At 35.5% G+C, this 14,218-nt stretch overlaps 2 protein-coding genes across 3 annotated transcripts; both read left to right on the forward strand.

The window, feature by feature from the left end:
• Positions 1 to 340: 340 nt before the first annotated feature.
• On the forward strand, positions 341 to 7,204 carry LOC119999538 (probable rhamnogalacturonate lyase B). Of its 2 annotated transcripts, none has more exons than XM_038847157.1 (16): positions 341 to 638; positions 1,106 to 1,206; positions 1,432 to 1,553; positions 1,898 to 1,948; positions 2,677 to 2,796; positions 2,870 to 2,989; positions 3,559 to 3,700; positions 3,892 to 4,062; positions 4,216 to 4,371; positions 4,454 to 4,560; positions 5,234 to 5,324; positions 5,400 to 5,619; positions 5,707 to 5,863; positions 6,040 to 6,156; positions 6,573 to 6,696; positions 6,796 to 7,204. In XM_038847157.1, exons 1-16 carry the CDS (start codon positions 563 to 565, stop codon positions 7,063 to 7,065), a joined length of 2,145 nt encoding a protein of 714 aa, XP_038703085.1. In that variant the 5' UTR covers positions 341 to 562; the 3' UTR covers positions 7,066 to 7,204. The 2 variants fall into 2 exon arrangements, with proteins under 2 accessions (XP_038703085.1, XP_038703086.1); XM_038847158.1 differs by having other exon boundaries at positions 351 to 638; positions 5,478 to 5,619.
• Positions 7,205 to 10,356: 3,152 nt separating this feature from the next.
• On the forward strand, positions 10,357 to 13,988 carry LOC120000192 (probable rhamnogalacturonate lyase C). Its single transcript, XM_038848134.1, has 12 exons — positions 10,357 to 10,558; positions 10,635 to 10,754; positions 10,839 to 10,980; positions 11,329 to 11,502; positions 11,614 to 11,769; positions 11,857 to 11,963; positions 12,090 to 12,168; positions 12,252 to 12,393; positions 12,493 to 12,652; positions 12,767 to 12,883; positions 13,300 to 13,423; positions 13,518 to 13,988. Exons 1-12 carry the CDS (start codon positions 10,500 to 10,502, stop codon positions 13,752 to 13,754), a joined length of 1,617 nt encoding a protein of 538 aa, XP_038704062.1. The 5' UTR covers positions 10,357 to 10,499; the 3' UTR covers positions 13,755 to 13,988.
• The last annotated feature ends 230 nt before the right edge of the window (positions 13,989 to 14,218 follow it).

A 14,218-nucleotide genomic window follows, 5' to 3' on the forward strand; every position in this document is an offset into this window, starting at 1 on the left:
CGGGTACGCTCCGTTAGTTAATATGGGTACGAATTATGAGAAAAATAATGGGTACGGAGCAAGTTTGATTCGACAAACCAGCCTTGCATCGTATATGTTATCACTTATATATTATTAATGTTAGTTTCACCCACAATATTTATTGTTTTATTTTAATTTATTTATTTTTACATTACAAGACTTCCGCAATTACAGTTGGTGGTGTTTTTATAATTAGTGGAGTTCAACAGTTAACGGGGACGGTAAAAAGGGGTGGAGATTTAAATTTAGCGAAGACAGATAAGGAAGTTCTGCCCTAAACCCGCGGTGTTGACATCCTATGCCCAATTCTCAGTGTACAATTATGAATTATCGTGACAAAACGAAATAAATCATTACTTGAATAGTTCAACGGCTCAACCTTTAGCGGTTGGCGCGCCTTGAAACTTTCGTGGACAATTATTCTATCACCATCTCAACAATATTTCTCGATCACCGTCACAAAACCCTCACTACACTCCCCAAAAAACGCTCCTACTGTAACTACCTTCTCTCTCGTGAATTTCTATTCTACTCAAACACCATGACAGGAGGAGGATTGCACAGAATCATAGGCTGTTTTGGCGACTGCTCCGGAACCACCACTCAAACTCATGGGGGTAAGGGTAACTCTAGTTCAATCTCTGTAGCATAAATCTTTCTACGGAATTTTTTTTGGTATGTTGAATTAGTAATCATCTCCAAATTCATTCGATAGAATTGAAAGATGACTAATAGAGAGAGAGTATTTGTAAGGTAAGCTTGACCTGTTTGTAGAAATATTAATAATTCACTGGGCACATTTATTTGCTGATCTCACAGTCTGTGCTTTGGCTTGAAGTCTTCTTTATGTTTTGCTTTTGCTCACATCTTTCTGAGGGCACCAAGCTTAGAATTGGACAAAATGATTCTTTGCCTTGCCTCTAGTTAGTATGATTCCAATTTTCCAAGCTAAAGAGATTCTTTTTGAGACTAAAAACTTTTTTTTTTTGTGTTTTTAGATCATGCAATGTGATTGAGGAATAATGTTTTCCCCCCTGAATGTATATTCTTTCTGTACTATTGCTATCATTTACTTGTTTTGCAGATGTAAATGACAATCTTCATTGTGGTGGACTAGTTCGAAGAGAAAACGATAGCCTTACCATGCCACCTGCCAGGGTCCAACTGCACAGTCTTGATCGTCATGTATTTCCCGTTCATACATTGCCTGCTTCATATTAATTTTCTTTCAAGCATTTTTTAAATTTGTGGAAATTATTACAGTTTTACCATGCTTGATAAATATCAGTGATAATATGGATTCAATTTCAAGGGAGATAAAAAGAAAAGACATCTAAGGAAGATTATATAATAATTGATTTTAGGTTGAGTTTATGCACCATTTTGACTTCGCCTTCATGTCATGTATAGGTGGTGATGGACAATGGCATACTTCAAGTCACGTTGTCAAAACCGGAGGGTATTGTCACTGGAGTACAATATGGTAGCATTAACAACGTGCTTGAAGTTCTTAACAACGAATCTAACAGAGGGTATGTGGTGTTACTAAAGCTCATTTCTTAATGAAAATTTTGATCAGAAAGTTAGTTCAGGGTCTATTTTCATGGACATAAAAAGGGATAGTTCCTGGGGGTTGAAATAAAACTTTACAACCTTTCTGCTCAATTTGGTTTTGTGGAATTGCATGCCAGATTCAATATGGTTGGAGCAACATTATCATTAGACTATGTTCCTAAAATCTCTTCAGCATATTATCTTAGAAATAATATAGTACTTTTTTTTTGAAAACAACATAAACAGATTCATGTAAAAAATCCACTGCATTTATTGTGACTTTAAGGCCGGAAAACTGACGACTTTTCAATCAAATATGTAGGTACTGGGATCTTCACTGGACTCCACCTGGTGGAAAAGGAATATTCGATGTGTATGCTACCCATTTATCTCTTTAATGCACGAAACGAAGACTGAAAATTAGTAGCATAGTTTTTGTCCTTTTTTTTACCTCACTGATATACAGATAGGAATTCTTTGATAGGGCGTTACTTTAGATAAAGCGTGAGCAAGTTATCTTCAAGCGTACAGAGACTACATCTTTACATAGTTACTTCTTTGAGTGAGTTTATCTTACATTTGTTGCTAATGCTTAGACTGTATTGTTTATGTACAAAAGAGTTGACCTGCTTTAGATGACTTCATGACATCAATACAGGCTCTATTTTCGCATAAAAGCTTTTGATTTATGCTAAGATGTTGAGTTTTTTCTCTTAATATTGGGTTTTATTTTTCTCACTTAGCTCAATAATGTTGCTATATTTTGGTTGTGATTGATGAGTTGGAGAGATTTTAGCATTTGTGCATGAATTTCTCAAGAAAACATTTCAACACCTGTTTTAATCCAGTAGCTTAAGTTGTTTAGTTATAGTGCCTCATCTGTATAACAGTCCTTCACTGTGTTTTCTTATATATTAGCTACTTTCTTATGCTTTTTGGATGTTGCAATTTATTTGCACACATTTCAGAGTCATAAATTTTCTCCACATTAATACAGATAATGGTAATACTTCTAATTATCTTTAACATTTTTCTTAGTTATTTACTAAGAAAATCCATATACTTGTGTTAGTTTGTGAAACATGGATTCATTACCTTCAGGATCAAAGGAACAGATTTTAGGGTTATAGTTCATACTGAGGAGCAGGCTGAGCTGTCCTTTACCAGAATGTGGGATCCCTCCCAAGAGTGGAAGTACATTCCTCTGAATATAGATAAAAGGTGAGTGCTTAACACATTAATTGTTATGAGATTGTCAACTACAAAGTTAACGAATATCTCTTTTGGCCTCTAGGTTTGTAATGCTTCGTGGTTCCTCGGGTTTCTACTCATATGCCATTTATGAGCACTTGAAGGAGTGGCCTGGATTTGATCTTGGTGAAACGAGGATAACTTTCAAACTTAGAAAGGACAAGTAAGCAAGTACAAAACTTCTTGTTTTATCACCAGATAGATTTCCTGTGAGACGAAAGGTAGGGCAGAATCAAATTTTAATTAAGGGTTAACTAAAAATATAAACCCTCTGGGTAAGTTTCCAATGGGATGGAGGGATAGAGCAGGATCAATGTTAACTTCTTGGTTTCCATATAGAAAGCTTTTAAATAATGAGAACCATACGACTCTTTAGTTAAAATTTAGTTGTAAACTGCTGAGGGTGCATACACCATACGTTTTTATTTCCATCATACTCCTAACTAATCTTTCTTGGTAATTCCATACCTAACCTTCAGTGGCTGGGTTAGTGAAGGGGATCAAATCTATAAACCAGAAAAGAGAGAAGGAAAAAATGATTTACAATGGTGAGATTTTCAAATAAGAAAAGGCATTCAAAAATTGGAAGAGCCTAAAGAAAAATGCATACGAGGGAAGGGGTTTCTTTTAAATTTTTATTAATTTTCTTTTTTCATTCCTGACTGAGACAGATAATAGATAACTTGTTAACTATGATGTTTCATTTACCGTTACTTTTTCTTGATTGATTAGGTTTCAGTACATGGCCATTGCAGATAATAGGCAAAGATTCATGCCCCTGCCTGATGACCGGTTAGCGGGAAGATGCCAAGCCCTAGCCTATCAGGAAGCTGTCCTACTTGTCAATCCCAAGGCACAAGAGCTCAAAGGAGAGGTATTTTTCATTCACCTATTTCCTTATATTTAGACCAGCCATCCAACATCACGGATTAGCATTTAAAATGGATTAACTGAATGGATGTCGTTTTATTGGTGGGTAATTTTGACTATTAGAGCTTCGCATACAATTCTTTATGTACCTATTTCCTTAGAGGAGTTAGAGATACTTTCTTTCTCGATTCTCAGGTGGATGACAAGTACCAATATTCGTGTGAGAACAAAGATATCCAGGTCCATGGGTGGATATCTTTCAATCCTCCAGTGGGATTCTGGCAAATAACACCCAGCAATGAGTTCCGAACTGGTGGGCCCCTGAAACAGAACTTAACATCACACGTTGGTTCTACCACCCTTGCAGTAAGTAACTAATCGTGAACCGTAGTCTTTTGATGATACTTTATATAAGAGTGGCTGGCTGGCTGACTGCACATTGAATTTTTACCACAATATTGCGAAGTTGATAAAGTATTATATCTAATCCTTTTAATGTTCAATTCTCATTATTATCAGATGTTTCATAGTTCACATTATGCGGGAAAAGATCTTGTGCCAAGATTTGAAGCTCATGAGCCGTGGAAGAAAGTTTTTGGCCCTGTTTTCATCTATCTTAATTCTGCATCAAGTGGAGCTGATCCTCACTGGTTATGGGAGGACGCAAAAATACAGGTTTAATATTTAAGAAAATGTGAGATCCTTCTATAATGGGACTATAACCTTTCAACAGAAAGACTAATAAATTGATTTGCAGATGATGGCTGAAGTGCAAAGCTGGCCATATTGTTTTCCTGCTTCAGAGGATTTCCCCAAGGTAGAAGATCGGGGGAGTATATGTGGTAGACTACTAGTCCGAGATAGGTAATGTGCTTGGTTTCTAAAGTATTATCACGAAAAGAGTTGCTATCTAATATTTTAAAGGAGTGAAATTCAAACACATGTTATGAATGCCACATAAGCCTCTTCAAATTACTTGGAGGTAATTTCTGGATGTTATTTTGGCTGTCATAAAATTCATTGATTATGCTGTCTTAAAGATTTCAATCGCATCAAAATGAAATACTGAAAGGAAAAAAATATACGGAGCTGTGGTTTTTAATATATCTCGAAACATAAAAATGGATCTTTCTGTCAACAAAATAAAGATGGATCTTTCATTTGACCTTTTTGGGGATAACTATGCACACATGACTCTAGTAAATTTGCTGAAAATGCTTCTTTACTTTGGAACAATGACTAAGTGAGTAAGTGTCCTTTCCATTCTCACTTTTACTATCCTCAGTTTGATTACGAATTTACTATGCATGGGGAAATCACTAATAATTATGTGCTAGAAAATGGTGCTTATGTTAGTTAACAATTTGACAATAGAACTAGAATTTTCCATTTTGATTTTGAGTTACTGATTTCTTCAGTGATGACAAGTGTTATGCTAGAGCTTACTAATTAACTTTGTTGTGTAGGAATGAATGTCCTTTCCATTTACTTTCTAAGTTGATTAATGTAACTAGATTTTTTTGATCATGTGGACTAGTTATGTCGGCAAGGACTATATTTTGGCAAATGGTGCTTATGTTGGTTTGGCGCCACCAGGAGAGGTTGGATCATGGCAAAGAGAATGCAAGGTATTCCTTTCCATTTCTTGCTTTTCAACCTTTCTTTCTATATTGTTTCACATTTTATATTCTACTGCTTCCCAGGGTATTTTAAGGGATCACCTAAGTGATCATATTGTTAATGTTCAAAACCTTATGGAAATTGTGCTTGCTATGAATCAGGACTACCAATTCTGGACCAGGTCAGATGAAAATGGCTATTTCTTTATAAAGCATGTACGAGCTGGTAACTATAATCTTTATGCATGGGTCCCTGGTTTTATTGGAGATTACCGTGGTGATTTTGGCGTTACCATAACGTCAGGTTGACTCCTCAACTTTGATGAACCCTTACAGATTTTCTCGCATGATTATTGTTCTATAGCTTAAACTTTAAAGACATGCAATACAGGCTGTGATATTGATATGGGTGATCTTGTATACGAGCCTCCAAGAGATGGACCCACACTATGGGAGATAGGCATCCCTGATCGCTCTGCTGCAGAGTTTTATGTCCCTGACCCTGACCCGAAGTATATCAATAAACTTTTTGTTAATCATCCTGACAGGTACTTTTCCTTTTATAATATCACATTTTGAAGTGTGGATTTGCCCGAAACCAAGAGATTTTGTTGATGCAGAAAAATTATCTTGTTCTGCTGTTTGAATGATTGGAAAAACTTTATTATGCTTTTCTACATGTGCAAATGTAAAGGTTGTCTAAATGTGAACTTCTAATTGGCAGGTTTCGGCAATATGGTTTGTGGGACAGATATGCAGATATATATCCTGATGAGGATTTGGTTTACACGGTTGGTGTTAGCAACTATAGCAAAGATTGGTTTTTTGCTCAGGTTGTCAGGTGCAGTTCTTTGAGCACTAATTTTTCCTATCAAAAGCTTTGGTGGGTTTTAAATGTTGCTCAACTGATAAGTAAATGCAATGTACATGTGGTTATCTTAAGCTGGAAAAGATGTGATTTATTAGGAACTGCTCTAGAGTAGGGCTTGCAAAAGATCCTGAAATGTCATTTCCATATGGTTTCTGGTCTCCCTTGCATTCACTATAACAGATTTTTTTTCCTAAGTAGAAACATACTGTTAGTATACCAACTATATACTGAGCCTAACGTCTAGAACTCTGATGATGGTGGATCCTGGTGTTGTTCCATGGCTTCCTTGTCTTGGCTAATGTTTGGCTCTCTAGAACAAAAACATCAATATTTAGGTTTTTTTATTCCCCTATGCTCCTATTCTCACAAGGCGTCTTGCATCGCAGGAAGAAAGGTGATAACCTCGTAGGAACTAGCTGGCAAATTAAATTCAAACTTGAGAATGCAGATCGCAATGCTACCTACAAACTGCGAGTGGCTCTTGCATCTGCAACTCTGGCAGAATTACAGGTAACTACACTCTCTGTCTGTTTATTAACCCTGTATTCTACATGGATGCATAGCATATTCACTTTGCTTAAACAACGTCATCCCTTGTATCTCCTGAAGGTTAGAGTTAATGATCCAAACACAAAACGCCCTCTGTTTTCAAGCGGACTGATAGGGAGGGACAATTCGATTGCAAGACTCGGGATTCACGGGCTCTACTGGCTGTATAATGTGAATATACCAGGCACTCAACTTGTTGAAGGGGAGAACACCATCTTCCTCACGCAACCAAGATGCACCAGCCCTTTTCAAGGTATTATGTATGACTATATTCGTCTGGAAGAGCCTCCCCGTTCGAATTCCATGCAGGATCCTTCCTGTTCATCTTAGTGAAGTTTTTATGTGGAGACATGAGTTGATTTATGGATAGTTATACGATATCTACATGTATATATAGATATAATCATATAAATCTGGAGATTTCACAACTAGACAGCCAATGACATATTTATGGGCACTTTTGCAAGATTGTACCTGCCCCATTTCTGCTTCTGCTAGTCAAAGGGGCCAAACTTGGTGGTTCATCTGGTGGCGAGATTAGGTTGCCCACCAAATTATCATGACCTTCTGAGTTCATACAGTTTGGTCCCAAAAAGATTTATCACTAGAGCGTATGACAATATTCATTTAGAAGGACCTCCATTGTAGGATATATCTAACAGACTTTATCGAGAAAAATAAGCGAGAGATTCATTATGTGATGCACATTCCACGTTTCAATAAGCTATGGACATTGTTATCAATAACTTATATGCAAAAAGATCTAATTGTTGTATTTTGAACCCGAAAGTAATTACTTAATTGTATCATAAACATTGTATGGTGTTGTTATCGGTTAAAAAAAAACGTTACTACACTTGTAAATTCAACGAGCAATGCTGCATCAATCCTTTATTTCTTTCGGAACCCAAACTTTCACATTACTCACTAGTATAATTTTGTTCATATAAAAAATCAATCATTTTTACAAATTCTTTAATATAGCAATTGATTAATGTATGATACATAATGTGTGTCCTCTAAATTTGTTGCACCAAAAGGTTATCAAAAATTTATGCAAAATTATTGGAACCAAAAAATCCTTTCAATCAGTGCATCACTTTAGCTATATAAATAGAAACTGCTTCAAGAATCAAGATTGATCATTAAAAATTGAAAACTTAAGAGAATTCAATTTTAATAGTTTCTATTTTGGAATTAATTGATAGAATATTACCCAAAAAAAAAAAAGTTCTCGAAGATATTTGTCTATTTTAGTATTTTAATTTATGTAGTATTGAGATTCTATTGTAGTGTTCGACTTTGCTTGTCCTTAGTAATTCCCACTAATTAAATTCAAATAGGATTACATATGTTAAGTGATACACAATCTCAATTCAGGTTACTGGACGGTTGATAAGGGTTTTTTGATATATTTGTTTTTCATGTTTTTCCGTTTTCATTTCCCGAAAAACAAAAAACAATGCCGAGAGTACGTTTGATTGTTCATTTTAAAAAACATAGAAAATATGAAAGTAGTTAAAATCATAAAAAAAAAAAATATTTTACGTTTTCTGAAAAAATGAATAAAAGAAAACAAACCACACGAACTTAACTATTTCTTATATATAGCATATAAAAATAGTAACTGCTTCAAGATTGACAAATTAAGAGAATTCAATTGATTAATAGAAGTCTTAGATCAATTTTAAATATATTTTTTTCCGAAATTATTTGTCTATTTAGTAATTTAATTTCTTTATAGTGTTTGACTTTGCTTGTCCTTAGTATTCCCACTAATTAAATTGTAATCGAATTACATAAGTTCAGTTAACATACAATCTCAATTCAGTTACTGCTAAAATTATTATTTTCTATAACCACTCCTTCCTTCCGCATATATTTTTGCAAATATCTCTTCAACGAGATAGCTAACCAAGCCATCACAGTCTCAAGATTGAACCTCAACAAGGTAGAACCAATACACTTGTATTTTCGAGAATCACAAGTAGCTCAGATGGAGATGTCACTCATGTGAGTGGTATCTTATAGAAATCTCGAGTTCGAGCCTCTCTCATCCTCTTCCCCTATATTCAAAAAAAAAATACTATACTTCAATGTTCATAGAGAATTACTCGTACACATACATTTATATATATATAGTATAGCTCCATAGCCAATTTGGCTATATATGTGCACTAACATTGAGCACATAAGGCACTAAGGTTGTGGTATATATATATATATTTTGTGTTTCCAGGAATGATACAGGTATAGCTGAAGAAATTCTATCAGATTCCGCGGAGACAACACCGTCATGTCTTTTCGACTGTTCTTCTTTCTTCTTCTCCCTTTATTTTGGTCTCTGACCCCAGCTGCGGCATCGCGAGGAGTGCAATTGCATGTTCATCATAACTATGTAAGTAATTTTTATTTCATCTAGAATAGTTGATCACTTGGGTGTTGGGGAGAACTGAACTAAAACTTTTTATTTTTGCAGGTGGTGATGGAGAATAGGATTGTTCAGGTTACATTGTCGAAACCAGAAGGACAAGTCACTGGAATCGAATACAATGGCGTTGACAATTTGCTTGAATGGAGAAATAAAAAGAGTAATAGAGGGTGAATTAAATACATCTCTATTACAATTAATTATGTGATATTGTCAGCTCTTTATAATCAATACTTACATATTGTTAGGCCCTAAACTTTTAAACTCTAAGTACCCTATGCACATAATACTCTTTTAAACTCTAAGTACCCTATGCACATAATACTCTTATGGCATTCACGTACTGTTATATATATATATATATATATATATATATGAACTGATTATTTGTTTTGTTGCAATATGAAGGTATTGGGACCTAGTGGGAGATCAAGGATATGAAGAGTATGTTTGCAATTCTACTCTTACAAATACATTAATGTTGAAATGCATGATTTGTATGGAAGGGCAATATATGGTTTATAATAATGAAATTTATCTATTTATTTATTAATAAAATAATTGGAATATTGGGTTTTTTAGCCTCTTTAAAAATAGAACCAGGGCTATGCAATTCAGAGAGTGTATGATTCTTATATAATAATTATCATCAAATGATTTGGAAGATATGTCATATCATACTATACTTTTGTGTTTTCTCCACCAGATTTATTCTCCACCATTGGATGAGAATTGTATACTTTAAATAATTATAGAGTTCTCTCATCCCTAAGAAACATATTGGTATTAATTTTTCTAAGTCAAACTTTAAACTAAATAAAGAACCTATTAGGCCTTGTTGGTAGCTTTCTCCATCTCATAAATCCACACCAAACTTTAATGGTAAAATTAAATTACATTTCTCCCAGTTGGGAAGTTGGAACTTCTCCATTCCAACTATTGGTTAATTAATTTCTCTTTTTAACAAAAGCAGATTAAGTAAATATTGGCATTTGGTAGTGTTAGAGCAAGAAAGCAATACCTTGTGGCACACGTTGAGTTTTGACTCAATTTACTCTGTCATCGGGTGAAAAACTTATGTGCGTGCAGTATACTCTCGAATTTAGACACAAAGTATAAACTTGTATGATGTGCTTGTGGGGTTAAAAAGAGAAGAAATAAATATATGGCCATAATTAGAATTTCTAAATTTACTAGTTGTTCACCAAAATTATGTGACAAATTAATGGCTAACCAGTCTCAACATGGTTGATGAATTCTTCTTATATGCAGAATTGAAGGGACAAGGTACAAGGTAATAGTGCACAATGAGGACCAGCTGGAACTCTCGTTCATGAGAATTTGGAATCTCTCTCTCGATGGCAAGCTTGTTCCTTTGGACATTGACTTGAGGTGCTTTGATTTCTTCAAATTCATTATAATTCTCAAATTAAACCAACAAACTAAATGCGAGACGCGCAAATTACAGGTATGTTTTGCTGCGCAATTCGTCGGGTTTCTACTCCTACGCCATCTTCAAACACTCCAAGGAATGGCCTTCTTCCAGCTTTGGTTCTGCCAGGCTTGTGTTCAAGCTTTCGAAGGACAAGTAAGTTCATTTTCTTTACAAATTGAGTATGAGAATGTATGAAACTTTGGTTTCTGGTATAATGATTTTGTTGGGTATGTACAGGTTTCGTTATATGGCTATATCTGACAAAAGGCAGCGTTACATGCCACTCCCTGAAGATCGAAAATCAGATAGAGCAGATTCCCTAGCTTATAGGGAGGCAGTAAGACTTGTCAAACCAAAGGAGCGTCAATTCAAAGGAGAGGTTTGTTCTTCTTTGTTAGCTTGCTTTCAAGTTGTATTTGGGCATTGTATATCAAGTGTTCGACGAAATGCCCCACTGGGTTTCATCACCACTGACTAATCAACGCCTCTGCAAAATTTGCATGTTTTTGTCATAGCTATTGCACTAATAGTCTAATAGTCCTTATAGAAAAAAAAATTGCACCATTTCTGCTCAATATTAGCAAGAGTTACCTGTTAAAATATCAAGAGCTAACTGTTGAATAAAAATACACTTGTTTATATGTTATACAGAAGTTGTTTTGAACTTTTGATATCTAATTGACTAATTCTAACCCACAATGAATGATATTTTGTGTTATATATGTAGGTGGACGACAAGTACCAATATTCAGTGGAAAGCAAAGACCTTAAGGTTCATGGGTGGATATCCACAGATAAGCGATCAACTGGGTTCTGGCAAATTACACCCAGCAATGAGTACCGATCAGGCGGACCCCTCAAACAAGAGCTTACCTCCCATGTGGGTCCCACATGCCTTACAGTAAGCCCTCCTCTTTTTTTTTCCCTTCTTCTAATCAGTTTCTTTCTTTTGGTTTTCTCTCTTTAATGGCCAAAATGTATATCAATGATTGAGAATGGTGATTATGATCAGGTATTTCTGAGTGGACATTATGTTGGAGATGCTTTGGAAGTAAAAATTGCAGCCAATGAAACATGGAAGAAAGTTTATGGTCCTGTTTTTATATATTTTAATTCTGCCTCGACTAGTGATGCCAAATCTCAACTTTGGCAGGATGCTAAAAGACAGGTTTGGTATTCAAAATGCAATTTCTCTTTTAAGCATACACATCATTTATTTTTATGTGAAGACTGACTAGCATTTTTCATTCCTTAGATGAAAACTGAAGTTCAAAATTGGCCCTACTGTTTCCCAGCTTCAGAAGATTTTCCAAAACCAAATCAAAGGGGTAGTGTCACAGGCAGATTGTCCGTCCTGGATAGGTACCTATATGTTTTTAGATTTTATAATATTGTACAGAAGCTAATACACTGATTCTCCTGTTATTCTACTATATTTGGTAAATTTGTTCTAATTTAGTTACTACATCTGTTTACATTTGTTAATAGGACCTCTATACCTGCGAGGGATGCTCACGTTGGCTTAGCACTTCCAGGAACTGCTAGCTCTTGGCAAACGGAAAGCAAGGTGATCAATCTCATAATTTTCTTTTCATTCTCCCTTTATTGTAAGCCATGTTCAATTACTCATATATGTTATACTCTTTACAGGGTTACCAATTCTGGACAAGAACAAATGATGAAGGCTATTTTTCGATCTCTGGTGTTAGGCCTGGTACCTACAATCTTTATGCATGGGTTCCTGGCTTCATTGGAGATTACGTATATGATGTGTTGGTCAATGTAACTGCAGGTCTGAAAATCTTACTTGTATACTTTGTCAACTTTGAATTTCTCACACTGATATATATGTTCACGAACGTTCAATTCATATCAACATAATGTCGTGCAGACTCTCCTGTTAAAGTTGGTAATCTGGTATATGAACCTCCAAAGGATGGCCCAACGTTGTGGGAAATAGGTATCCCTGACAGGTCTGCGGCAGAATTCTTTATTCCTGATCCTAACCCCAAGTATATCAACAAGCTTTATGTCAACGATACTGATAACAAGTTAGTCTTCCTAGCTATTGCTAATTTGAGTAATAAATCATTCTATAAAATCAAGCCTGATATTACTTGCCATATTTTATGCTGTGTGATACTAAACAGCTTCTTCTGCTGCAGGTTTAGGCAATATGGCCTATGGGAAAGATATGCAGAGTTGTATCCAAATGGAGATTTGGTCTACGATGTCAGCTCCAGTGACTATAGAAAAGATTGGTTTTTCGCTCAAGTTACCAGGTTCATCCCTTCAATGCATGCACGTATTATCAAAATTTTCTCGAACACATAGCCAACTTTATATGAATACCAACCTTAAACTTGCTCAAAATGTCAAATAGAAGAAAAAAGAGTTGTATTTTGCTTTGTTATTGAAATTAGAATGAGATCACTATATGTTTGAGAAAAGAACTTAAAGACTTTTCCATTGGCGATGTCACTGCACTCTGTCCTCGAAGGCAGAGTTTGAAGATAACATCCTTAAGGTGGAGACCAAGAAACTTAGGCACTATGATATGATGTTAAAAGTTCATTACATTGTGTTGGATAAGCAGCCTTGTAGCCCTAATGAAATTAAACGCATCAGGGACGGGTTCCTAATTAGGTTTGCACAGGCATTGATCGCTGACTTTACCTTTGATCCCTCTGTATTACAGGCGTGTTGGTGACAATTTTGAAGCAACTAATTGGCAAATCAAGTTTAGACTTGACCGCGTGCATAGGACCAAAACCTATAAACTAAGAGTGGCACTAGCAAGTGAAAGCCTATCTGATTTGGAGGTACAGAACTACAAACCTGTCATTCTCTTACTTCAGTAACTCCAAACTTTTATATATAGCTGTACTGTGCTGATGGAACTTTTGGTCATGTTAGGTTCGGATTAATAATGAGAACTCATATCGTCCTATGTTTTCTACCGGAGTTATTGGGACGGATAATGTCATTGCAAGACATGGAATTCATGGACTTTACTACCTGTTCAACTTTGATGTGCCAGGCAGTCCGCTTGTGGCAGGGGATAATACCATTTTTCTGAGACAAAGACGGGGCGGAGGCCCTTTCGTAGGCATCATGTATGACTATATTCGTTTCGAAGGTCCACCATCTTAGATTGCATCAAGTCCATTGAGCCTTAGGCTTATTGTTTTGGTTATTTTCATTCTGAATTGTATTGTATTATTTATTTGTTAAGACATATATACGTGAAGTTGACATCTTAATCTCCCCGTCCCATCTTAAGGGCTAGCTGCTGTGGTGTTTTTCCCTTCAAGACTTAAATTCAGTGAAGTATTTGTATTTAAGCCATCTTCAAATAAAAAAACAGAAAATAAATTACACCCTTCTATGTACACTAATGTCAAAATTTTGAATATACAGATTAATATTATCTTGTTGATATCAGATACCCTTGCATCGTTGACTTCTTATGACCTTATAGAGGAGGTCGATATCATATACAAGAGTACCATGTTCGAGGTTGAGGTAGAGGACGGCGTACTCGCAATGAATTGTTCAACTATATCAGCACTCATCAATGAGAATGATGATTGAAAGATGTTTTGGAGTTTTGAAGG

The sequence above is a fragment of the Tripterygium wilfordii genome, chromosome 6 (assembly GCF_013401445.1).
Source record: "Tripterygium wilfordii isolate XIE 37 chromosome 6, ASM1340144v1, whole genome shotgun sequence".
In the NCBI taxonomy this organism is placed as follows: domain Eukaryota; kingdom Viridiplantae; phylum Streptophyta; class Magnoliopsida; order Celastrales; family Celastraceae; genus Tripterygium; species Tripterygium wilfordii.